Raw genomic sequence first — 26,157 nt, 5'->3', positions numbered from 1 at the left:
AAAATCATGAATGGTGTGGAAAAAGTGAATACAGAAAAGTTATTTACTTATTCCTATAATATAAGAACCAGAGGACACCAAAGCCGTGTCTACACGTGCCGCCTACTTCGAAGTAGTGGTGCCAATTTCGAAATAGCGCCCGTCATGGCTACATGTTGAGCGCTATTTCGAAGTTAACATCGACATTAGGCGGCGAGACATCGAAGTCGCTAACCCCATGAGGGGATGGGAATAGCGCCCTACTTCGACGTTCAATGTTGAAGTATGGAACGTGTAGTCGTTGCGCGTCCTGCAACATCGAAATTGCGGGGTCCTCCATGGCGGCCATCAGCTAAGGGGTTGAGAGACGCTCTCTCCAGCCCCTGAGCTCGATGGTGGCCGCGTGGAGTGGCCCCTTAAAGCTCCCTGCCCCCTGCCTTCCTGTGCAGGAAGCTGAGAGAGCGTGCAGGCATCAGCATTGCCACGCGGCTAGCCTGCACACTCCTCCGCAGCCACAGACACCCACACCCGACACAATGGCCGCCCGCCAGCCCCCCAAGCGCCCACAGGGCACCGCCCCCAAGGGGAGCCAGGGCTCCCAGCCCGGCAGCCAGGCGGGGAAGCGGCAGCGGGGCCCCTCCTGGATGGAGGCTGAGCTTTGGGACCTGCTGGGGCTCTGGAGCGAGGAGGAGGTGCTCCAGGTAATGGGGAGCAAGAGGCGGAACGCAGATGTGTTCGCTCGGCTGGCCGAGGGCCTGGCCGCCGGGGGTCACCCTGCCCGCACTCCGGATCATGTCCGGAGTAAAGTGAGGGAGCTGCGGCAGGGTTACGCCCAGGCCCGGGATGCGGCCGGCCGATCTGTGGCCGACCCCGTCACTTGCCCCTTTTACAGAGAGCTCAGGGACATCCTGGGCCCCCGGCACACCTCCTCCCCTCCGGCCACTCTTGATACCTCGGCTGACGAGCCCCAGCAGGCCCCGGAGGCAGAATCCACCCCGGAGGCAAGCCCCGCACCCCGGGGGCCCCCCCAGGAGCGCACCCCCGGGGCACCGGAGGAGGAGGAGGAGGAGGGGGAGTCCTCCTCCAGCGACGACGGCCTGAGGACTGTCCTGCCATCCAGGAGCTCCAGCTGGGCATTCGCCCCCTGGGTGTCCCCCGACCATGGGAGTGGACCATCAGGTATGTACCCCCTCGGTGCACACCCCCGGGGTTGAGGGGTGGGGGTAACAGATATGGCCAGGGCCCTCCACATGCCCAGATGACCATGGCCCCAAGGACAGCAGTGGCATGTCCCTCAGAAGAGTGCATCAGCCCCTGCCTCCCACCAGCACAACAGTGCCATGCCCCATCCATGGGGCTGGGGGGAGCAGAACCTCTAGGGTCCCCTGGGGGGAGGGGGTGGGACACCCAGCAGCAGCATGTGATGGAGTGGGGGGAGTGCAAATGCGAGACTCAGGCTACATATGAGAAACAAGCAGAATAGCTCCCAGTGGCTAAGGATGATCCTGGGGCTACAACTGGCAGGTTACACCCCTGCCCTGAACAAAGAGGAGGGAGGAGCCGAGCTGGGTTTGAATCGGGGGCGGCAGTTAGAGGCTAGGAGAAGGGAGAGCTAGAAGGCAGCCAGCCTGAGGAGGGGGAAAGCTACACCCCAGAGGGGCACCCCTCGGGGTCTTCTCCCCAGGATGGGTTGGAAAGACTGTCTCTGACTGCTGTACTGTCGCTTCTGTGAGAAACTGGGCATCTGTTGCCTAATAAACCTCCTGTTGTACCTGCTGAGTGAGAGTCACTCCTGCCAGCGGACGGGGTGCAGTGCATGGGGACCCCTGAACCTGATCACAGCAGCATCTCCCGGGGACGGGGATGGGGAACCTGCAGCAGAGGGGGGCGGGCACAAGGGCCACGGCTCGGGGCCCACACTAACGGCTGTCTCCACTCTTCTTCCCCGCCTCCTGTGTTCCGCAGCTGCACCATTGGAAGGACCGGAGAGCGCCGGCGAGGTGTCAGTGGTCCTGGACAGCCCTCCGGGGCCATCACTCCAGGCCAGCCCCTCGGCAGAGGACCGACCAGCCCCACGGCGGGGAAGACGGCGGACCCAGCACCACCAGCCGATGGCGATGGACCCCCAGCTGCTGGCCCTCCACCGTCGGCAGCTGGAGGTTGCCGAGCAGCGGCTGCGGGTGGAGGAACGCCGCCTCCAGCTGCAGGAGCAGGTGCTGGCCTGGCGCCAGGAGGCATGGGGGGCCTTCATGCGGACCCTCAACCGCATCGCGGACTCCCTGGCCCCCAGGCCGCGCCGGCTGCCGCTGCACGCGCCCTGCCTGCTCCACCTGCTGCTCCACCTGCTGCTCCACCTGCTGCGCCATCCACCATCGCACCGCCACCCGCCACCGAGGGCCCTTCTGCCGAGGGGGACCTGGGGCCAGCTGACACCCGCCGGCCGTATCTCCCGGTCCGCCCGGCCCCCAGCCAGCCCCGGCCAGGGCTGAGGCCGAGGCGGGGATCCCGGCCGCCCACCCCCAGTGCTGGACATTAAGGGGTGTCGGGCCCAGGACGTGGCCCCACCCCTCCCCCTTTGTATATATTCCCCCCAGTTTAATGTTATTTTGTAAATAGTTTGTATATTTGACCCCTGTTACTATGCTGATCCTTACCCTCCCATGTAAATAGTTCTCCCCTTCCTTGCCTTCCCCTTTCATCTTATCCCTATTTATAATACATATATATATTAGTTACATTTTCCCTGTAAATAGTTAGCCTTGTTGATAATAATAAGAGTTCTACAGATATTTGAGTTGACGAACAACTGTCTGCTTTTATTTACAAGAAAAGTGGCGGGGGTGTGCTCTTGGGTGCTCTGTGGTGTGTGCGTAGGGGGCAGGGAGTGTTGTGGAGGATGGGGGGGTGCAGTGGGGGGCCTGCCAGCGTTCACCCCGTGGCCTCATTGAACTGGGCGCGCAGGGCCTCCTGGGCCCGGGTCCCTTCGGGGTGCACCTGGCAACTGGAGGCAGCGGGTGGCTGCACATCGGCCCTGCCGGCCTCCACAGCCCAGCCCTGAAAGAAGGCCTCCCCCTTGCTCTCCACCAGGTTGTGGAGGGCGCTGCACACACCCACAATCTGGGGGATGTTGGTGGGGCCTGCATCCAGGCGGGTGAGGAGACACCTCCAGCGCCCTTTGAGATGGCCAAATGTGCACTCCACCACCTGGCGCACGTGGTTCAGGCGCTGGTTGAAGCGCTCCTGGCTGGCAGACAGATGGCCTGTGTACGGGTGCATGAGCCAGGGCCGGAGGGGGTATGCCGCATCTGCGATGACGCAGAGGGGCATGGTGGTGTCCCCCACAGGGATCTCCCGCTGGGGGATGTAGGTCCCTGCCTGCAGCCGGCGGCACAGGCCCGAGTTCCGGGATACCCGGGTGTTGTGGGTGCTGCCAGGCCAGCCCACATAAATGTCCAGGAAATGGCCCTGGCTGTCCACCAAGGCCTGGAGGACCACGGAGTGGTAGCCCTTCCTGTTTAAGTAGCGTACTCCACTGTGTTCCGGGGCGTGGATGGGGATGTGAGTCCCATCCAGAGCCCCGAAGCAATTGGGGAAGCCCAGGGTGGCAAAGCCCACGATGGCGGCATCCGGGTCCCCAAACCTCACGAGCCTGTGGAGGAGCAAGGCGTTGATGGCGCGGACAACCTGCAGGGGAAGCACATGGGAAAGCACCAGTGAGGGGTGTGCAGGGTGTGTGTGGCCCTCCCCTGCCAGGGCCCCTCTCCCCTCCCCTCCCCTGCCAGGGCTGCCTCCCGCTCCCCCTCGTGGGTCCTCTTACCTCCATGAGGACAGCCCCGACGGTGGCCTTGCCCACACCAAACTGCTGGCCCACGGATCGGTAGCTGTCTGGAGTGGCCAGCTTCCAGACAGCAATGCTGACCCGTTTCTCCATGCTGAGGGCACGCCGCATGGCAGTGTCCCGGTGCCTCAGTGCGGGGGTGAGCTACTGGCATAGCTCCAGAAATGTCTGCCGGCTCATGTGAAAGTTCTGGAGCCAGTGGTTGTCGTCCCACTGTCTGAGTACCAGCCGCTCCCACCAGTCGGTGCTCGTGGGGTAGCTCCACAGCTGGTGGCGTATGAGGCGGGGGGCGGGGGGGCAGGGTGCTGCAGGGTTGGGGGTTGCGTCCTCCTCCCCTGCAGGCAGCTCCTCCTCTGTGGCAAGGAGGTGCTCAGCTGCCTCCTGCATGGCATTGAGCAGGTCAAGCACTGCTCCTGCAGGGGCGGCTGTGTGGACCTCTGGCTGCTGCTGCTGCTGCTGCTGGGGGTCCATGACTGGGTCGCTTGAGGTGTGCGTGCCTATGGCTCTGCAGACCGTGTGCTGTGCAGGCTGAGTGTGTCTGGGGGGGCCCTTTAAGGGAGTGGCTTATGTTCTTATGTTCTTAAGTTCCCCATCACCACCAAATCCTGTGCTTTGGATGATTGTGTTAGTTGCTTAGAAAAAGCCTCATGCACTTCTACCTGGGTAGGTGGTTTGTAATAGACCCCTATCATGACATCACCCTTGTTTTTTACCCCTTTTAACCTAACCCAGAGACTTTCAATGCATCTGTCTCCTGCATCCATCTCCACCTCAATCCAGGTGTGCACATTTTTAATATATAAAGCAGCCCCTTCTCCCTGCTTACCCTGCTTATCATTCCTGAGTAAGCTGTACCTTTCTATACCAATATTCAAATTGTGTGTATTATCCCACCATGTCTCTGTGATACCAATTATGTCACAGTTGCATTTCTTTATTTATTAGGACTTCAAGTTCTTCCTGCTTGTTACCCAGACTTGTTGCATTTGTATATAGGCATCTAAGATAATTATTTGTTTTTGCCTCCCACTTCTGCCTAGTCCCTCTTTTTTCTCTGCTGTTATAGCCCAGATCCCTCCCAATTCCAATCCAACTCCTAGGTCTCCAGGTTTATTTATTTACCTGTGGGCTTTGGTCACCCGTCCCCATCAAACCTAGTTTAAAGTCCTCCTCGCTAGGTTTAGCCAGTCTTTATCCAAATATGGCTTCCCCATTCCTCTAAAGGTGAACCCCATCTGTGCTTATCAGTCCTTCTCAGAAAAGTGTCCCATGATTAAGGAAGCCAAAGCCCCCCTGGTGACACTATCCTCGCAGCCAGGTATTCACCTCTAGGAGGCGCCTGTCTCTGCCTGGGCCCCTGCCTTTGACAAGGAAGAATTGAGAAGAACACCACCTGCACTCCCAGCTTCTTCACCCATACTCCCAGAGTCCTGTAGTCACGCTTAATCTGCTCACATTTACTCCTTGCAGTATCATGCGTGCCCACATGGACGAGTTGCATGGGGTATTAGTCACCAGGCCAGATAATCCCCCAGAATGCCTCTGTAAAGTGTCAGATACAGCATACCTCCTGAGACATGGCAGGGTGACAGATGGGTGCCTCCGTTCACTTCAGGAGAAGGTCTTCGACCACCACATGTTTTCTCCTTGTAGTGGTGGCAGCAGACTTCCCAGCCTTGGGAATACAAGGCTTCTCGGCTTCTGTTGTAGGGGGTGATTCCTTATCTCCTGTATCTTCCATATCCAGAATCATATAGTGGTTTCCCAGTATCACGGTGGGAGGATTGGGAGCAGGAGTGGAGCATTGCTTGCTGCCAGAAGTGACCAGCTGTCAGTGTCCCCCCGAGCCATCTCTTCCATTGCTGATGTTTCAGTACTCTTTTGTGGTGGGACAGCTACCTTAATCTCAGCTGTATCCATATAAACCATGGGTGTCCAACCTTTTGGCTTGCCTGGGCCGCACTGAGTGAAGAGGAATTGTCTTGGGCCGCATATAAAATATATAATATAGTTAATGTATATAAATCACATAATAATGTTAAAAGTTTATGATCTTGTGGGGCCGCATTACTAGCTGTCCAGGGCCACATGCGGCCCGCGGGCCGCGGGTTGGACACGCCTGATATAAATACTGTTCAGGAATTGCTTGTGGATTCAGATACTCCTCAACCTAGCCACGTTCTCCTGTAGCTCTCCCACCTGCTTCCTGAGAGTTTCCACCAGAAGACACTTTCCACATGGGATGGTCCCACCAGCCTGGACTTGCGTAAGTGGGAATTACAAGTCACAGTCCCTGCAAAATGACACCAGGGTCTGGGTGAGGGCACAGGCACAAGTGGAGGAGACAGAAGGAGTGCTGGCACAGGTGTTGCAAGGCTTCCTAACCAAAGTGGATCCCCTCTGTCACACTCCATCTTAAAAACCCCTGTCAGCTTCACTTCCATGGTCACTGTGCCTCTGGCTTTTTAAAGGCTGATCCTGAGGCTGATCACACAGGGCAATCAAGGGAGCAAAGGGTCTATCCCTGCCAGACACACAGTCCCAACTGCCACAGTAACTGAAACTGAAATCACCTGCAACGAGAATTCAAAATTTAAACAGTCAGGCAAACTCACTCTCACCAGACACTAATATGCTCACTGGACATCCTCTTCAGCAGTGGGACCTCTTTCTCTTCCTCTTGAAACTCCCCTGTCTGTAGCCACCTGCTCACACATATGTTGCCTGGGGAGCTGGTGGAATTTCGTTCCTTGGAGGTCGGTCAAGGCCTGGCTTGATAAAGCCTTGGATGGGATGATTTCGTTGGAATTGGCCCTGCTTTGAGCAGGGGATAGGACTAGATGACCTACTGAGATCTCTTCCAACCCTGATCTTCTGTGAGTCTGTGTTACCCAGGAGTGTGGATTTCACACCCCTGAGCAAGGTAGTTATACCCACATAGCTGGGTCCCTAATGTAGACTGGACCAGTGGCTCTCACAGTACTAGGTCACTGAATCAAGGCACTAGATCACTTTGCTGTCGTGTGACCAGGGGACCAGTGAGGGGTGCTAAAACAGTGGTCTGTGATGTCAGCATATGTAGGAAGCCTGCCTTAGGATCCCTTCTGTGCTGCTACCCAGGACCCCCAGCGGTAAGCCTGTATCCCAGTACCCTGCCCTCGCCCTGAGTCCCTCCCCAAACTTGGAGCCCCCTCCTGCATCCCAGAGCCCTCACCCCAGAGCCCTCACTCCCTCCCACACTCCAACTCAGCCTCAACCTCCAGTACTCCACTGCACTCTGCATCCTCCAGCCCCACTTGGAAGCCTGCACGCTAGTTGAAAGATAGAATTATGCCAGGGTCATGGGCATCAACAATTTTCTTCAACTGGGTTGTGAGAAAAAATGTTTGAAAACGGAGGCGCTCCACCATCACACTGCTGACTGTTACCGGTTCAGCTAAAGAACTTAGGTCATGGCTGCACGACAGCGTTTATAGCAGTGCAGCTGCATCAGAGCTGTTCTCTCAGGGTACTTTTATGCTAATATATGTGACCCAATACTGTAAGGCCAACTCTTAGCACCTGGTTTGATAAAGTTGAAGGTGCGTGTCCTCCCTGAGTGTATGTGGTCTATGGAGTGTGTCCTCACTGCTTTAAGTAACACTGACTGGAACAGCATTTCACAGGGGGTAGTCCGCCCACAGTTCCTGCCACCCATTTGAATTGTGGATTAGTCTCCCAGTGCCTGATTGGATAAACAGATTATTGTTTTCCTGCTGCAGCTGCCCTCAGTGGTGATTCTGAACTATGGTGTCCCTCCTATATGTGTCCCTCCCTTTCCATTTTCTGGGAAATCCTGGGATTTCAGGTGTTTTCTACTTTCCAGGACCAACCAAACCCTAACTTTGATTCAAGTTAGGGTAAAAGGAAGCTGCATACCAAATTCTGTGGTCATTACCGTTTAAGAGGAGTTCTTGAACAAATGTAACCCTTCTATTAATGGCAGGTGAGTACCAGAAGGGCCAGGTTTGGTTCCCAGGGGATTCCTTCAACTATGCAACCAAAACGGCTCAAGTCCCCACCCAGTAACCTTGGACTATCTCATCCTACCTGCCGGGTGCCTATAACAGCAATTCTTCCCCTCTTGCAAGCATAGATTCTGAGATAGAAACAGCTTGTTTAACAATAGTAGCCAATCATAAATTTACACAGCATTACATGTAGCATTGCTAAACAAAGGAAAGAAGAACCGCATTAAGTGTGGCACTGTCCACAGGCTGCTGAGCTGAGTCCCTTGCTTAGATCTCTTTACCCACACGCCCACACTGACAGGCCATTTCTACACATGGCACTTTTTCCAGAAGAAGATCTCTTCCAGAAGAGCGCATCTACACATCAAACAGGACCTCAAAAGAGCCAGCCCTTCTTCCAGAAGAGCGCATCTACACAAGCACTGGTGCTCTTCTGGAAGAACAGGGCAGGAAACAGCACGGACGGGGTCGCACAGCCAGGGAGCCCTTCCGGGGCCACCGGACACACAGCCCCTTAAAGGGCCCCACTCAAACAGCCCCTCCCTGCAAATGCTGCCAAAGCCAGCCAAGTCTGTGCCCAGCAAGCCAGACCCAGGACCCTGTCCAGCGCCCACTGACCAGCAGGCATGGACCCCCAGCAGCCACAGGACAGCAGGCTCGCCCTCACCCGCACACTAGCCATCCTCCTGGCCACCCTCCTCAGCCTCCTGTGGAGACAGAGCCCAGGCCCGTGGGTCCTGCACCCCCATCGCACCTGCTGGGCCCCCTCCGACTGGTCCAGTGCGTCTGGACCCACACCACCAGCATGGACTGGTGGGACAGGGTTGTCATGGGTGAGTGGGACAATGACTGCTGGCTGCAGAACCTGCAGATGAAGAAAGACACCTTCCTCGAATTCTGCAGCTGGCTCGCCCCCATGATACTATGCCAGGATACCTGGCTGAGGCCGGCCCTCTCTCTGGAGAAGCTCATGGCCATCAGCATCTGGAAATTGGCCACCCCGGACAGCTACCATCCCGGGCAGCGATTTGGGGTGTGCACATCCACTGTCAGGGCCGTCATCCTCCAGGTAAGCCCTGCCCCAGACTCTGCCCCACCGGTGGGAGGGAGGGGGCCGGCGGGCTCGGGGGACCCCAGGCGCTGATTGGGAGGGAGCAGGGTTTGGGGGGGGTGGGCAGGCCTAGCCCAGAAAGGATACCACATGGCCGCTGCCAGAGGGGTCCCTCAGTGGGGGGGGGGGCCCAGTAGGGAGGAAGGGGGTGGAAGGGGAGGAGGGCAGGGACCCCTCTGCATAAGCCAGAGATGCTTAATGACTTCTTTGTTTCGGTCTTCACAGAGAAGTCTGAAGGAATGCCTGACATAGAGAATGCTGGTGAAAAAGGGGTAGAGTTAGTTTTTGAAATAAAAAAAGAACAAGTTAAAAACCATTTGGAAAAATTAGATGTCTGCAAGTCACCAGGGCCTGATGAAATGCATCCTAGAATCCTCAAGGAGCTGATAGAAGAGGTAGCTGAGCCGTTAGCTCTCATTTTTGGAAAGTCATGGGAGACAGGAGAGATTCCAGAAGACTGGAAGAGGGCAAATATACTGCCCATCTACAAAAAGGGGAATAAGAACAACCCAGGAAATTACAGGCCAGTAAGCATAACTTCTGTGCCAGGAAAGATAATGGAGCAGGTAGTTAAGGAAGTCATCTGCAAGCACTTGGAAGGTAGTAAAGTGATAGGGAACAGCCAGCATGGTTTTGTAAAAAACAAACCATGTCAAACCAACCTGATAGCTTTTTTTGACACGATAACGAGACTCGTAGATAAGGGAGAAGCAGTAGATGTGGTATACCTCGACTTTAGTAAAGCATTTGATACGGTCTCGCATAATATTCTTATCGACAAACTAGGCAAGTCCAACTTAAATCGCGCTGCAATAAGGTGGGTGCATAACTGGCTGGCTAATCGCACCCAGAGAGTAGTTGTTAATGGTGCTCAATCGAGCTGGAAAAGCATAACAAGTGGGGTTCCGCAGGGGTCTGTTTTGGGACCAGTTCTGTTCAATATCTTCATTAATGATTTGGATATTGGCATAGAAAGTACGCTTATTAAGTTTGCAGATGATACCAAGCTGGGAGGGGTTGCAACTACCTTGGAGGATAGGGTCATAATTCAGAATGATCTAGATAAATTAGAGAAATGGTCTGAAGTAAACAGGATGAAGTTTAATAAAGATAAATGTAAGGTGCTGCACTTAGGAAGGAATAATCTGATTCACACATACAGAATGGGAAAAGACTGTCTAGGAAGGAGTACAGCAGAAAGGGACCTAGGGGTTCTAGTAGATCACAAGTTAAATATGAGTCAACAGTGTGATGCTGTTGCAAAAAAAGCAAACATGATTCTGGGATGCATTAGCAGGTGTGTTGTGAACAAGACACGAGAAATCATTCTACCGCTCTACTCTGCGCTGGTTAGACCTCAGCTGGAATATTGTGTCCAGTTCTGGGCACCCCAATTCAAGAAAGATGTGGAGAAATTAGAGAAGGTCCAGAGAAGAGCAACTAGAATGATAAAAGGTCTGGAGAACATGACTTATGAAGAAAGGCTGAAAGAATTGGGCTTGTTTAGCTTGGAAAAAAGAAGATTGAGGGGGGACATGATAGCGGTTTTCAGATATCTTAAAGGGTGTCATAAGGAGGAGGGAGAAAACTTGTTCTTCTTGGCCTCTGAGGAGAGAACAAGAGGCAATGGAGTTAAACTGCAGCAAGGGAAGTTTAGGTTGGACATTAGGAAAAAGTTCCTAACTGTCAGGGTGGTCAAGTACTGGAATAAGTTGCCAAGGGAGGCTGTGGAATCTCCCTCGCTGGAGATATTTAAGAACAGATTGGATAGATGTCTATCAGGGATGGTGTAGATAGTGGTCGGTCCTGCCGTCGGGGCAGGGGACTGGACTCCATGGCCTCTCGAGGCCCCTTCCAGTCCTAGTGTTCTATGATTCTATGATAAGCCCACAAGTGCGCCCATTCCTCTGCAGATCGTGAGGGCTATCAACCACTTGCTGGTGTGGTTGCTGGTGAGCATCGGGGAACCGGACACAGTCGTTGAGGGCTTCGCTGCGCTCGGGTTCCCCCAGTGCTTTGGAGCGATCGCCGGGACGCATATCCCCATCAGGGCCCCAGGACCTAGTGGTGGCTGATATGTCAACCGCAAGAGGTACCACTTCATCGTGCTCCAGGCGGTGGTGGATGCCCATGGGAAGTTCACGGACATTTATGTCGGCTGGCCGGGCAGGGCACAAGACGCACACACAGATCCTGTAGAATTTTGCCCTGCTCCGCAGGATGGAGGCTGGGATATTCGTGTCCCCACAAGAGCATGCCATCGGGGATGTCATGATGCCTCTTTGCCTCGTGGTCGACCTGGCCTACCCACTCCAGCCCTGGTTGATGTGCCCATACAGGAGCTGTTTAATGCCTGGCTCACACAGGCCTGGTATCCCGGAGAGTGCACTTTCGGCCGTCTGAAGGTGCAGTTCAGGTGTCTCCTTATGCACCTTGATGTGGGGGTGGAGAACGTCCCGCAGGTCATGGCCACCTGCTGCACGCTCCACAACCTCATCGAGGCACATGAGGGGATCCTGCCCCACGGCTGGATGGTGGAGCTGGCCCCAAACTAACAGCAGCCTGCTGTGGCCCCAACCGGCGATTCAACCATGATGGGCTCGGGATCTGGGAGGCACTTTGGGAGGCATTGAGCCGAGGGGACTACTAACCTCCGCAGCCCTCCCCACAGGCCCCCCCCTACACACACCTCCATGTGCACACCCCACACCCCCCAACGCCCACCCTCCCCCACAGTAATCAGGGACACAGGGGGTGCTGAATACTAACATATATTTAACCCTGAACCATTAACAACCATGAGTAGTGTAAATAGTAAATGGTGAATAATAAAAATAACAACCAAAACCCGATAGGGAATGAACTATATACATGGGGGTAAGGGGACATGGGCACCTAAACTTGGATGGGGACTGGGGCAGAAATATTGGGGGGCCCTAATCAAGGGATGGGGTGGAAGGCCATGAGCCCTGGCACCCGCAGGCGCCCCTCCCACCCTGGGTGCGCGGTCCCCTGCAGGGTGCTGATGGGGCCGGAACCACCAGCAGGTAGGGCTGGTCAGCATCTGGCCCAGCCTCAGCAGAGGGGCTGGAGGGGGGGCAGGTTGTGGCCCAGGCAACCCTCCATGGGGCCCACAGTGGCCACAAGCCATGGTGCGAGGGTTCTCAGTGCAGCATTGGGCAGGCCCAGGGGCAGTATGGTGGCCAGAGCCTCAGGGTTGTGGGCTGGGGGCATGGGAGCAGCTGAGGGGCCAGCAGGGGGGGAAATGCAGGGGGGTTAGCGGGGGGGAGCAGGGAGGGGCTCGGGGGGGCAGTAACAGGGGTCTCAGGGGGGCACTGGGGAGGACAGCAGGGGGGTCGGGGGGAACCTCTGGGGGAAATTTGGGGGGGCCCTTGGGTGGGACCTCTGGGGGGGACTGGGGGGGCAGCTGGGGGGGGCTGGGGGCTGGCCTGCTAGGGCCCCGCACATGGTGCGGAGCATCCTCACCACCTCCCCCCCATGTGTCCCACCTCCACTGCAGCTCAGCCTTGTCAAGGGCCAGCCGTTTTTTGGTGAGGGCATTCTGCTGGTGGAGGGCTGCTGTGTAGGCCACGACCACCTCCTCATGGCAGCTGCCTTGGGTCCAGCGCACCTGTGGCCGCCGTGCAGCAGGGGCTGGTGCGGGCCCAGCTGGTGGGTTGTTGGGTCCTCTGGCCTGGATGGGGCTGGCAGGCCCTGGGCTCCTTGTCTGGCTGCCTTGGCCCTTGGATGGTACCGCTGTTAAGAGAAAGAGGGTAGGGAGAAGTCACTGCCACATCTGGGACCTGGCTGGCATGGCCTCAGTCTCCCCAGCTGGTTGCCCCCTCCACGGACCCATGGGACGGGCATGTGCCAGGGGAGGCTGCCATGCAGGCTTGTGTGCACTCACTGCAGCGGCCACTGGGGCATGATGCTGGGACTGGGGCGCTATCCACGGTAGCCCACCCTGGCAACAGGCTTGTGGGCTCGGGGCGGGTGCTCGGCCGTGGTGGGGTTCTGGATGAAGCTCTGCTGCCCAGAGGGGTCTCAGCACAGTCAGGAGTGCTGCATGGGAGAGGGAGCCAGGTGCTCCTTGCAGGCATGGGTGTGCCCTGGGCCCTGACTGGGGACAGGCTTTAGGGCTTCAGGGCCTGGGGTTGGGGCCAAGGTGTCCCCCTCCCTCCATCGTGCTTTTCCACTGTGTGCACTTACCTGAGGTGGCCTCATATATGTCGGGTGATGCCCGACTGGAGAGGGCCTGGCTGCTGGCTGTGGAGGGCACCGCGATGACGAGGGACCCGTCCGTGGACTCCCCATCAGGTGGGACGTCCACAGTGGCGGGTCCCTCGTCCTCCTCCTCTGGTGTGGCACAGGGCTCAGTTGTGGCTGTCTTCACGGTGACGCGGGGTGGGGAGACGTCATCTGCAGCCAAGAGGTCCCAAAACTCCTGGAAGAAGGGGCAGCTGGCAGGGCCATGGCCAGATCTGTGGGCACTATCCCAGGACTGCATGTACCCCTGCCGCAGCTCCTTCACCTTGCACCCGACCTGCTCCGGTGTCTGGGAGGGTTGGACAGGGGCAGCCAGGCCCTGGGCGAGGTGGGCAAAGGCTGTGGCGTTCCTCCAGTGCCCGTTGATGTCACAGAGGACATTCTCATCGTGCCAGGGCCCCAGGAGGTCCTGGAGCTCTGGCTCAGTCCAGGAGGGGGTCCTCCATTTTGGATCCTGGTTGGGGTCTTGGCTGCCCTCAGCCAGGTTCTTGGGGCTCCCCTGGGCAGTGCAGGGTGGTGGCTGGCTAGCCATCCCTGTGGGTCGGGACTTGCTGGGCACTGCGGGGCCTTGGGGGAGTGTGGCAGGCCGCCCTGCATGTGCTGCCTGTCTCACACTCTCAGCTTCCTGCCATGGGGTCTCTGGGTCCTTGCAGCTTTAAAGGTTGCAAGGAGCTGGGGACCATAGAGGCTCACTGGGGGTGTCTAGAGTGGCCCTGCTCTCCAGCAGGCTGCCGCCATGGAGGACTGCTGCTTTCGGAAGAAGCAGTCTGGGAACATCTACACATGCCTTCTTCCAGAAGAATCTTCTGGAAGAAGGTCCTCTTCCTGATTCTGAAATGGAATACAGAATCCGGAAGAGGGGGCACCTTCTTCTGGAAGAAATCCGAAAGAGCATCTTGCATGTGTAGATGCTCCTCAGATCTTCTGGAAGAAGGCACCGTTGATCCGGAAGATCTTGCCTGTGTAGAAATGGCCCCAGAGTGTACCTCTCACAGCACAGTCTGGTCCATACCCGCCCAGCATTCACAAGTACATCAGCATACAGTTGCTTGCCCCACAAGGTCAAGATGGCCTTCCAGCTGATTGTCTGTTATGCTCTGCCAGCCGCCCTTACCAGTTGCTTGTCTGCTATGGTCCACTGTTCAGCTTTCCATGACTTCAGCTCTGGGCCTAGTCTCAGAATCTCAGTATCTGCTGGGGTGGATTTGCACCAAAAAACCAAACCAAAACACCCCACAGAACTACAGACCCCAGCACTGGCCTGGGCTTTGGTTCTGTCTTTGAACAGTAGAGGGAGAACTAGTCAAACCAGACTTACAGCTGTGTGGCTTTAAAGCTCCCAGCCAGTTAGTTCAACCAGTATCTCTTCTCCCAATTTCTACTTCACAGGGTTCTGCTGAGGGGAGCCCTGTGGGATCCACATCTTACACGGTGATTATTAGCGCCCTATAGCCCCACAATAATTTCAAGCATTGGTGATAATTGGGCCATAATTCCTACACTGGGTGGTAGCTCAATTTGTGACTCTACAACAACTTGTTTACAATGGGCGACACATCACTGCTTCTTTCCTGATACCCAGCACCTTCTGCAATGCAAGCAAAATTAATTACATATGCACACCCCATTTATATAGCCACACAACTCTTCCCATTTGCAGTATGAAAGAGTGAATTCCTCAAATTCCTTCAGCAGGACTGAGCTCCTGCTGACACATTCCTCGCACAAACTGACATATAGAAATATACACATCTCATAGAACTGGAAGGGACCTTGAGCAGTCATTAAGTCCAGTACCCTGCCCTCACGGCAGGACCTATCACCATACCTGACATTTTTTTTTAATCTATTTGCCCCAAATCCCTAAGTGACCCCCTCAAGGATTGAACTCACAACCCTGGGTTTAGCAGGCTAATGCTCATTCACAGACACATTAAAATACACAGTAGACAGAAATTAAGGCTACGTCTCAGGAGCTGTTTTGTGATGCTGCAGTGTCCTGAAATAGCTGCCCCCCTCTATGCAACGTACCTGTTATCTTGAAACAGTTTTCGATATAACAGGCACACTATTCCTTCATCCCTATACACCTCAGAGCAGGAGGAGTACAGTGATGCCTCAAAATAGCGCTTTATTTCAGCATGTGATGCCATCTAGACAATGCCGCATGCCAAAATAGCTTGTTTTGAGGTTAGGATGCCACGTAGATATAGCCTAAGCGACCCTCCTGATCATTTAGTCTGCACGCCAGCACAGTGCAGACCATAGAACCTGGCCTACCAACTCACTCCTGAGGTAGACCCCAAACCTCTTAGTTACTAAATCATGGTTTAATTATTTAAGGCCACGTCTACACGTGCACACTACTTCAAAGTAGCGGCGCCAACTTCAAAATAGCGCCCGTCACAGCTACACGTGTTGGGCGCTATTTCGAAGTTGAAATCGACGTTAGGCGGCGAGACATCGAAGTCGCTAACCCCATGAGGGGATGGGAATAGCGCCCTACTTCGAAGTTGAACGTCGAAGTAGGGCACGTGTAGACGATCTGCATCCCGCAACATCGAAATAGTGGGGTCCTCCATGGTGGCCGTCAGCTGAGGGGTTGAGAGACGCTCTCTCTCCAGCCCCTGCGGGGCTCTATGGTCACCGTGTGCAGCAGCCCTTAGCCCAGGGCTTCTGGCTGCTGCTGCTGCAGCTGGGGATCCATGCTGCATGCACAAGGTCTGCAACCAGTTGTCGGCTCTGTGGATCTTGTGTTGTTTAGTGCAACTGTGTCTGGGAGGGGCCCTTTAAGGGAGCGGCTTGCTGTTGAGTCCGCCCTGTGACCCTGTCTGCAGCTGTTCCTGGCACCCTTATTTCGATGTGTGCTACTTTGGCGTGTAGACGTTCCCTCGCAGCGCCTATTTCGATGTGGTGCTGCCCAACGTCGAAGTTGAATGTCGACGTTGCCAGCCCTGGAGGATGTGTAGACATTATTCATCGAAATAGACTATTTCGATGTCACTACATCAAAATAAACTATTTCGATGTAGCGTGCATGTGTAGATGTAGCCTAAGTGTCAGAGAACTCACCACTTACACTAGTTTAAAACTGCAAGTCACCACTGCCCCATGCTGCGCTCAAATCTTTCTTTTGTGCTTAGTACTAACCATGCACACCCTCCTCAGGCAGCGTCGGCTCCGCTGGCTTGGCCACATCCACAGGATGAATGATGGAAGGATTCCAAAAGACATCCTGTATGGTGAGCTAGCCTCTGGCAAAAGACCTCCCGGACGCCCCCAGTTGTGCTACAAAGATGTCTGCAAAAGAGACCTCAGAGAGGTAGACATCGAGCTGGACAACTGGGAAGAAGTAGCAGACGACCGCAGCAGATGGAGGCAGGGGTTACACAAGGGCCTTCAGAAGGGCGAGATGAGGATCAGACAGCTAGCAGAGGAGAAGCGAGTGCACAGAAAGCACTATAAGGACTTGCCAGACATCCACCAGATCTGCAAGAGATACAGCAAGGACTGTCACTCTCATGTGGGTCTTCATAGTCACGGTAGACGCTGTAAATGAAGTCCTCAATTGAAACTATAAAGGGCGCGATCCATAGTCTATGCAGACTGAAGGATGCCTACTACTGTACACTTCAAACTTCCCACATAACTAAAACTCACTGAACTCTTCTGCATAAGTTACACATGAAAAACTTCTTTTGGATTAATGGTTTCTAATGCCATTATTCTTCATAATTAAATATTTATTTCTCAGAAAAGCTGGTCCCTCATCTTCACCTTCAGAATTCCCTGAACTGCCTTCTCTGGAGCTAGCTTCCCCCTCCAAATCCAGGCACTTTGCAAGTTGAGGCCGGAGTCAGCAGCGCACTCCTATTGCTCTGCTGAGCTTTTGTGATACAAAGTAGCTGTTTGACCCAGTTTAACAGGCAGTAAATTCTGGCTGCCATATGTTGCTCTGGAGCAACTTAAAGAAGCTAGAACATACTGGTAAATCTGATCCTAAGAGTTCAATTTTAAAATATAATTTAAATTCATATCTTCAAATAACCATCAAGACACACATGCTATGGCTATGCGACAGTGGTAGTCAGGGTGCAGGGAAGGGATATCTAGGGGCTGTGTGGAGATAGGCAGCGAGCTGAGAGTGCAGGAGGGGATAGCTTGCTTCAGACAGGGGGTATCCCAGGTCTGTGTTTGGCCAGGGGGCAGCGAGGGCATAGCTAGGGACTGTACTAGAGCAGAGGGGTGTCTTGGGCGCTCAGGGTGTAGCTAGGGGCTTTGTGAAGGCCAATCCTGTTCAATTTATTCATAAATGATCTGGAGAAGGGGGTGAGCAGTGAGGTGGCAAAGTTTGCAGACGACACTAAACTGTTCAAGATAGTCAAGACAAAGGCAGACTGTGAAGAACTTCAAAAAGATCTCATCAAACTGAGTGATTGGGCAACAAAATGGCAAATGAAATTTAATGTGATAAGTGTAAGGTAATGCACATTGGCAAAAATAACCCCGGCTACACTTACAATATGATGGGGGCTAATTTAGCTACAACTAATCAGGAAAGAGATCTTGAAGTTATTGTGGAATAACTTGAAAACATCCATGCAGTGTGCAGCCGCAGTCAAAAAGACAAATAGGATGTTAGGTATTATGAAAAAAGGGATAGAAAATAAGGAGTATCTTACTGCCCCTATGTAAATCTATGGTACACCCACATCTTGAATACCGTGTACAGATGTGGTCTCCTCACCTAAAAAAGGATATCCTGGCACTGGAAAAGGTTCAGAAAAGAGCAACTACAATGATGAGGGGCTTGGAACAGGTCCTGTATGAGGAGCGGCTAAAAAGATTGGGACTTTTCAGTTTAGAAAAGAGGAGGCTGGGGTGGAGGGCATGATAGAGATGTACCTATTGGATGCCGGGGGAGTGGGCAGGCATAGCCTGCCCACGGCTACAAGGCCCCTCTCATGATGAGAGGGGACCCATTAAAAACAGCCTGGTTCCAAGTGAATACGGGGGACAACGAAAGAAAAACCAGGGGCGGGAGTGAGGGTCAAAGGTTTAAAATGAGAGAGCCAGAGGGGGACACCGAGCAGAGGACCCCGGACAGCGCCCACCGTTCCTCAAAGGCGTCCAGGGAGTTGGTGGACGCCGCCCAGAGGAACTCTGCTCGGATTCATGAGCGGAGGGAGGAACGGAAGTAGGCCCCACAGTCGCAGGTCGCCCCCGCTGCCAGCCTCCTCTCCCTGGTTTTGTAAATGGCCATTTTGGCCGTGGCCAGGAGGAGGCTGACGAGGAGGTCCCGCGACTTTGTGGGGCCACAGATAGGGTGTGAGAGGATGAGAAGGTGTGGGGAGAAGTGCAGCCAGAACCTCAAGAGGAGGTTCTGGAGGAGCCGGAAGAGGGGCTGCAGCCTGGCGCACTCGATGTAGATGTGTGCCAGGTTCTCCCTCGTGCCGCAAAAGGTACAGGTGTCCGGGATGGGGGTGAACCGCGCCAGGTACACGCCCGTGCTCACCGCTCCGTGGAGGATTCTCCAGCTGATGTCCCCGGCGGGCCGCAGGACCAAGGTGGAGTAGAGGCCGGCCCACCGGGGCTCCCCACCCTCCGATGACGGCAAAAGGTCCCGCCATTTGTGATCGGGGCGGGACACGAGGGTGGGGAAGTGGAGCGTGTGAAGCACGAGCGCGTACAGAAGGTGTCGAGGTGCGGTTCGGAAGGGGACCGGCTGGAAAGTGTGCAGCCGGCTGAGGTGATGGGGGGGAGGGGGGTGGGCAGGATCGCGAAGCCGGGGGCCCACGAAGAGGTCCGGAGGGCTAGGAGTGGGAGGGGGGCGGGGTGCACCCTCTCGCAGGACCCGGCCGAGGTAACTGTGAGCGGTGGAGGGCAGGGCAGCCTTCACCTCCCGGAGTACGAGACGGGGGGAGTGTAGGTCGGAGAGCCCCATGCGCCGGGCGAGCGCCGGGGCCTCCATCCAGTCCCCCCGCTCGTAGTCCAGGAGCTCTCCGACCCTGGTGATTCCACCTAGGACCAGCCTCCGGCGCACCGTGCGAGACTCCGCCGCCTGCACACGAAGGTGGGGGTTGTGTAGCAGGGGCTCCGCGAGGAGGTCTTCTCCCACGGTGGCCCCTAAGGACCTGGAGGCTGCGAGCAGCCGCCAAGTGCGGAGGAGGTCCTGGTAGAAGGCCGGCAGCTCCGAGAGGCCTCGCGGACGGTCTCTGCAGGATAAATAGAGGAGCTGCCGGTCGCATCGGAGCCCTCGGTAACGGCGGAGGAAAGCGTGCGCCAGCGTGCTCCATGCCGGACTATCTGCACTGTTGGTGTTGAGAAGCCTCTGCAGGGCCCGGAGGCGGAAGATATGGACCTGAGTGCGCGTGCAGGTCAGGCCCTGTCCCCCCTCCTCCGGGGGGAGATGGAGTACCCCTGCAGGGACCCAGTGCAGTCCTGGCCAGAAGAACTCCAGGATTAACCTCTGGAGCTGGTCCAGGAACCCGGGGGGTGGGACCAGGGTGCTGAGGCGGTGCCAGAGCATGGACAGGACTAGTTGGTTCAACACCAGCGCTCTCGCTCGGAGGGAGAGACACTGGAGTAGCCCTGTCCACCTCCGCAACCGCTCAGCGACCCTGCTCTCTAGGCCTTGCCAGTTTTCCGGAGGAGAGGGATGCGTGGCGGAGAGAAAGACGCCTAGATAGAGCAGCAGACCCGCGCTCCACCGGATGGCCTGAAGCGCGGGTGGGAGGCGGCTCGTCTGCCATCCGGTCCCGACCACCAGGCCAGAGCTCTTGACCCAGTTGACCCGGGCGGAGGAGGCTGCCGAGTAGATAGCTTGGCAGGCCTCCAGACGCGCCAGGTCTCCCGGGTCCTGGACCACGAGGAGCACGTAGTCGGCGTACGCCGACAGGACTAGCCGCAGCCCTGCCTCTGGAAGCGCCAACCCCGTCAACCTTCGCCGAAGGAGGCAGAGGAAGGGCTCGATGGCCAGAGCGTACAGCTGTCCTGAGAGCGGGCAGCCTTGTCGTACTCCCCGTCCGAAGCTGACCGGAGCGGTCAGGGTCCAGTTGAGCTTGACCATGCACTCCGAGGCAGCGTACAGCACCCGGAGAAACCCGACGAAGCGGGGTCCTAAGCCGAAGGCCTGCAGGGTGCCCAGGAGATACCTGTGGTCCACCCTGTCGAACGCCTTCTCCTGGTCCAGGGACAGGAGGGCGAACGACAGGCCGTCCCTACACCCAAGCTCTAAGAGATCCCGGACCAGGGACAAATTATGCAGGATGGTGTGGCCCGGGATGGTGTAGGTCTGGTCGGGGTGGACCACGTCCTGCAGCACGGACCCCAAGCGACGGGAGATGGCTTTGGCAATGATCTTGTAGTCCGTGCTGAGGAGCGAGATGGGACGCCAGTTCTTGAGGTTGCGGGGGTCCCCCTTCTTGGGTAGCAGGCTGAGGACTGCACGCCTGCACGAGAGGGGGAGCACCCTGCCTTGCAGGGCCTCGGCCCAGACGCTGAGCAGGTCTGGGCCGAGGACATCCCAAAACACGCGGTAAAACTCCACGGTCAGCCCGTCCATGCCCGGGGATTTATTGGTGGGCATGAGACGGAGGGCTTCCGAGAGCTCGGCCAGAGTGAGAGGAAGCTCCAGCCGGTCCCGGTCGCCCGTGCTGACCGACGGGAGTTGGTCCCAGAGCGCCCTGCGGGCGTCGGCGTCGGTCAGATCCGGGGAGAAAAGAGCGGCATAGAAGGCGCGAGCCCTCTTGCGCATCTCCAGCGGATCCGTAAGAGGGGTGCCATCCTCCGCCAGAAGGCAGGGGATATGTTTTTGGGCGCCCCTCTTTTTCTCCAGGGCGTAGAAGAAGCGGGAGCTGCGGTCCATCTCCCGGAGGAGTTGGATTCGCGACCTCACCAAGGCCCCCTGTGCCCGATGAGCGTCGAGGGTCCTGAGCTCGTCCCGCTTCTCCTGGTATGTGCTGCAGAGGGATGGATCTCCAGGGCTGGTGGCTAGACGCCTCTCCAGCTCAAGGACCTCCCATTCCAGCTGCCCTATCAACGCATCCCGCCGCTGGCTGGCCCCCCGAGTATAGTCGCGGCAGAAGAGCCGCGCGCGCACCTTTCCCAGGTCCCACCACCGCCGTGCCGAGGGAAAGGCGTGCCGCTGCTCGCACCAGGCCAGCCAGAACTCCCGGAAGGACGCCACGAAGCCCACGTCCTCCAGCAGGCTGTTGTTAAAATGCCAGTAGGCCGACCCCCGCTTCCCAGGCGAGAGGGAAGCCTTCACGGCCACCAGGTGGTGGTCCGAGAAGGGGGCCGGCCGTACACTGGAGGCGTGGGCCTGGGAGAGATGGTGCCGCGAGATGTAAATGCGGTCCAACCGGGAGTGTACAGATTTATGGCCCACCACCCGGACGTAGGTGAAACCGGCGTCCTCGTCTGGGTGGTGGCTGCGCCAGACGTCCACCAGGGAGTGACGGTTAATGAGCTCCCTGAGGACGTCCGCAGCGGCCTGGCACTTCTCGGTCCCCGTGCGGTCCCGCTCCTCGAGGGTGCAGTTGAAATCCCCGCGAAGGACCAGGCACTCGCGAGGATCGATGGTGTCGAGGAAGGCCGCCGCCTGCCGGGAGAAGGGGGTTCTCTCCGGGCCGAGTGTCGGGGCGTAGATGTTGACAAGGTGAAGAGGCAGCCCCTCCACCCGCACCCGGAGATACAGCAGGCGGCCCGGCACGACCTCGACGCTCCCCAGCACCTCGGGCTGCAGGTCTGGGGAGAACAGGGTCGCTACCCCGGCCCGCTGGGCCGAGAGATGACTAAAGTGGACCCCGTCTCCCCACTCCAGCCACCACTTGGCTTCGGCGGCCGGAGTAGTGTGGGTCTCCTGTAGAAAGGTGACCGAGTACCCGCCCTCTCGGAGGAAGGAGAGCACTCGGCACCTGCAGAGACCCGACCCACAGCCCCTGACGTTTAGTGTGGCAAAGATGAACGGCGCCATTTGGAGGGCTGGGGAGGATCCTCGCCAGAGGGAGCACCGGCGGTTCCTGTGGGGCCATGCAGCAAGCCGTGAGCCACGCCAAAGGTGACGAGGGCGTCACGGAAGCCACGGGCCCATTGGTAGACCGCGGTGTCCCTCTTCCCGGTCCCCTTGCCCTCCCTCAGAAGGGCCCTCGCGGACTCCAGGGCAGAATGAAAGTCTCCCCAGTGCTGGAGGGCGAGAGTAACCTTGTTCTTGGAGCCGCGAACGTCCTCCAAGAACTGGCGCATCTCGCCCGCCAGCGCGTGGGTTGCCGAGGTCTCGGGGTCTTGAGAACCCGTCGGCCTCGCGTTCTTTTGGGCCCCCCGGCCAGAGAAGAGGTTGGGGTAGGGACTGGGGCCTGAGTTTGGGAGGGATGAGGGCGGTGGAGGGAGAGCAGCCCCGGAAGTGCTGGGAGAGGGCAGTGCAAGAGGGGCCTCCTGAGGGGTTACAACCTCGGGGGCAGGTATGAGCGGGCAGGGGTAAAAAGGAGGGGGAGGGATGGGGGCAGGGGAGGTAGAGATCAGTGGGGGAAGAGAGGGGTCATGGGGGGGAGGGAAAGGAGGGAGTGGGGGGGGAGGAGGAAGGGGAGGGTTTAGAGTGGGGGGGATTGCGGGTTCTGGAGCAGGGCATTGGCCGGGAAGGGGTATGGCGGGGGTGGCAAGCAGTGAGGCCAAGGTGGGGGCAAGGGCGGAAATATGGGCCAAGGAGGTCTCCAGGAGGGGGGCTTCCTCAGGCAATGGCAGGGTAGAGGTTGAGGTGCCGGCACTCTCAGCGGGAGGCGCCGGCAGGTCGGGGGAGAGGGTATTGGGGTTTTCAGTTGCGGGGATGAAGGGGGGGTGCAAGGGGAGCCCTAATTCCCCTGGGGCGTCCGGGGGCTCGCCGACCTCTGCCGGGGGGTCGTCCCTAGTTGAGGGAGGGGTTGCCCCTTGGGACAGCTCAGGGCAGAAAGAGGTGGCAATTGAGGGATCGCTGGTGGGAGGGGTGGGGGAAAGTGGGAGGGGTGGGGGAGAGTCCATAGGCGGCCCACAGGCGTCTAATAGCAGGCCTTCCATGTCCAGGGCCACCGGGGTGAGGCCCAGGGCCTCGACCTCCTGCGAGAGGAGGGCGAGGCCGGGAGCCACCTCTTCCGGGCGCTCCATTACAGCCACCTGGGTAGCAGCCGGAGGGGTGTCGGAGGAGGGCGCGGGCACAGGGAGGGCCGTCTCGGCCTCTTTTGGCTCTGGCTCCGGGACCGAGGGGGTGTTAATCTCCTCGGCCGCCGTGGCGGCAACCTCCGTCACCCCCGGCAGATGGTTGGTGGCCGGGGGTTCGGCGGGTGGAGCGGGGCTGGCGGATCTCTTGGGTGCCTTGCGCGGCACCTCCACCCTGTCCTCCGGCGGGGTGGGGTGCCGGACACGCGCACCCCCTTTTTTCCTTTTCCCCCCCACCAATACCCAGCCCTCCAAGGAGGCGGGCTGGGCATTAGTGGAGGAGGGGCCAGGGGATAGGGCCGACAAGGAGGGAGGGAGGGAGGAGGGGGGTGGGGCAGCGAGGGAGAGGCGCGACCCGCCCTGGGGTGGGCCCTCTTTTGGTCCTGCCGCCGGCCCTGCCTCCCTCTCCTCTACGGGCCCGGCTTTTGTGCCCGCTCGGGCGCCAGTGCCCGCCTCTTCTCTCCCGGCACCATGCTGCCGGGCGCCCTCCGACGCCCGAGCGGCGATGGATCCGTCCGGGCCTAAAAGAGGAGGGGCGGTCCCAGGGCCTGTCGCGGTCGGGGCGCCGCCGGTCTCGTGGCTGACGCCCCCCGGGTCGGAGGAGGTCCCAGGCTCCTCTTCTTTGTGCCGGGCCAGGGGGCAATCCCTCCGGACATGCCCCGCCGCCCGGCACCCAAAGCACCGGGCCTCCCCCAGGGTGTAGAAGACCCGGTACTGGGCCCCTTGATGGGGCACCATTATAGTCCCCTCCTGGGCCACCCCGCCCTGTGCTGCTGCCGGCGGCAGTTGGACTCGGGCCTGCCGGCGGAATGACAGCACGTGCTGGAGGGCGGGGTCTTTGCAGCCTAGGGGGAGGGGACTCAGGACCGTCAAAGGCCGGCCCAGGGCGGTGAGGAAAGGCAGAAGGGCGGCGTTGGGAAGGAAGGGCGGGACGGATGAGAACACCACCCGCACGCCCAGGTCTCCCAGCGGCTCCAGAGGCATGTGCACGCCCCCAACCGCCAGGCCCCTCTCCACCGCCTCCTGGGCAGCGGCCTCCGAAGCCAGGAAGAAGACGATCTTCCCGAACATCCAGGAGGCCGCCACCACGGCCGCGGACCCCACCACCCGTGCCAACGCCCGCACGTAGGTTTCCACATGGGGCGAGGCAGCCACCAGGAGGCAGCGGACCCCGTGCCTCCTGGTGAGCGCGGGGAAGGGGCTGCGACCGTCGGGGATGGTAGCCCTGGCGGAGGCGGAAGGAGCAGGGTGCGGGGCGGCGGCCGCCGCCTGGGCGTACGACCTGGGGGCCAAGATGTCGGGGCCCCCAGGGGTGGTGGAGGGAGCAGGGGGAGGCGGAGAAGGGGAGGCTGCGGCAAGTGCTTGGGCAGCCGGGGGGAGAGTCCCCGCCGCGGGGAGTTTAGCCTTCCGGGCGGGGCTCTTGCCCTTCCTTTTCCCCTGGCCCTTCCTGCCCTTTTGGGGGGGTGGGTTCGGGGCCAGGTTGCTGGAGGACGCCGCGGCGGAGGTGGTGGGAGCCCCGGAGCCTGCGCCCGCGCCCTCAGCCAACATGGTGGCAGAGTGTTGGGCGGCCCTGGATGAGTGGGCCGCCGTTTCGGGGGTGGGAGGGGTGACAGTGGAAGACGAGGGGAGGAGGGGGTCACTGGATGACCCTCCGGCGGGTGTGGGGGTCATGGTGGTGGGTGTGTAAGATGGGGGAAGTTTGTTGGGCGTGGGGCCTTTAAGAGAGAGCGGGGGAGGGGAGGAGAGTGGAGGGGAAGGAAGGGTGGAGGCGTGGCTGCCCCTCCCCCACCGGCCAGGCTGAGGACCCAGTCAGGTGGGGGAAGGGCAGAGCAAGGGCAGTGAGGTCAGGGGAAGGTGAAACCTAAGATGGCCGCTGCTCCCAGCACAAGATGGTCAGATGGCTCCTTTTCTGCACTGGGATGTGAGGGATTAAAGTTTATGCGTGTGTGGTGGGGGGGTGGGGCTCAGGCGCTTAGGTGAAGTGAAGAATAAAGGGGGGTGGGAGGGGGCGTGGGCACAGCCAACCTGGTGGAAATGGGGGGGGTGGGGGTGCCCACGTGCGCTGGGGGGGCCCACAGCAGCTGCTGCAGAGCCCTCAGGAAACCAGGGGGAGAAGGAAGGGGCAGCTGGTTAGAAGGGGGCCTAGGTGGAGGAGGGGCCCCCAGCGGCAGCTGGGTGTGGGTGGGGGGGCAGTAAGGGGGGGTGGCTGCAGGGGTGGGGCAGGGGCACACCCTAACACCCCACCCCTGGCTATGCAGCCACCCCTCTGGAGCCCCGGTGGAAAGGAAGGGCTCTGCCCAAACTCACCCCTTCCAGGCCACTCCACAGGAAGAGGCCTGTGGAGGGGGCCCAACCGCCGCTTTCAGAAGCCCCTTACCTTTCCTGGGGGGTGAGGATGCAGCAGCTGCTGGATGAGGAGGTGGGCTGCTCAAGTGGGGGGCAGCAGCAGTTCCCCGGTCTTTGGTAGTGTGGGGAATGTGGCAGGAGGAAGGCAATGCTGCTGAAGGCTGGGAGGAATGTGTCTCCCAGAGATCATTTGCATGAGAAAGCAAAGGTGTGCACATGTGATACCTTTCGGGCAAAGCCTGATGGGTAGCAAGTAAGCAATAAGATTTTATCTGTTGTAAACACGTTGTTGTAAAATCACAATTTATGCTGACACTCAGTGTGGAGTTGTGGGATCTCACCAATGCTCTGGGTTGCTGTGGGCACCAGGGCAGTCGCCATAGCTGTGTGAGACATTAATTACACAGGGCTCCCTGGTT

The 26,157-nt window shown here is 58.2% G+C and overlaps 1 protein-coding gene across 1 annotated transcript; it reads right to left on the bottom strand.

Moving 5' to 3' along the window:
* Window positions 1-2,827: 2,827 nt before the first annotated feature.
* On the bottom strand, window positions 2,828-25,888 carry LOC142023941 (uncharacterized). Its single transcript, XM_075015421.1, has 5 exons — window positions 25,770-25,888; window positions 16,355-16,693; window positions 13,148-13,382; window positions 12,570-12,694; window positions 2,828-3,663 (listed from the first exon to the last, which is right to left on the bottom strand). The coding sequence occupies exons 2-5, from the start codon at window positions 16,436-16,438 to the stop codon at window positions 2,908-2,910; spliced, it is 1,200 nt and encodes a 399-aa protein (XP_074871522.1). The 5' UTR covers window positions 16,439-16,693; window positions 25,770-25,888; the 3' UTR covers window positions 2,828-2,907.
* Window positions 25,889-26,157: the final 269 nt, after the last annotated feature.

This window comes from Carettochelys insculpta, chromosome 21 (genome assembly GCF_033958435.1).
Source record: "Carettochelys insculpta isolate YL-2023 chromosome 21, ASM3395843v1, whole genome shotgun sequence".
Lineage (NCBI taxonomy): Eukaryota > Metazoa > Chordata > Testudines > Carettochelyidae > Carettochelys > Carettochelys insculpta.
This window is presented reverse-complemented; position numbering and strand designations above follow the sequence as displayed.

Coding starts and splice junctions, on each gene's coding strand:
- LOC142023941 (XM_075015421.1), bottom strand. CDS start 16,438: ATGTCTTTTGGAATCCTTCCATCATTCATCCTGTGGATGTGGCCAAGC. Junction 12,695..13,147: donor CATATATGAGGCCACCTCAG/GTAAGTGCACAC, acceptor TTCTCTTAACAG/CGGTACCATCCAAGGGCCAA. Junction 3,664..12,569: donor CTGCTGCACGGCGGCCACAG/GTGCGCTGGACC, acceptor CTTCCCCTGCAG/GTTGTCCGCGCCATCAACGC.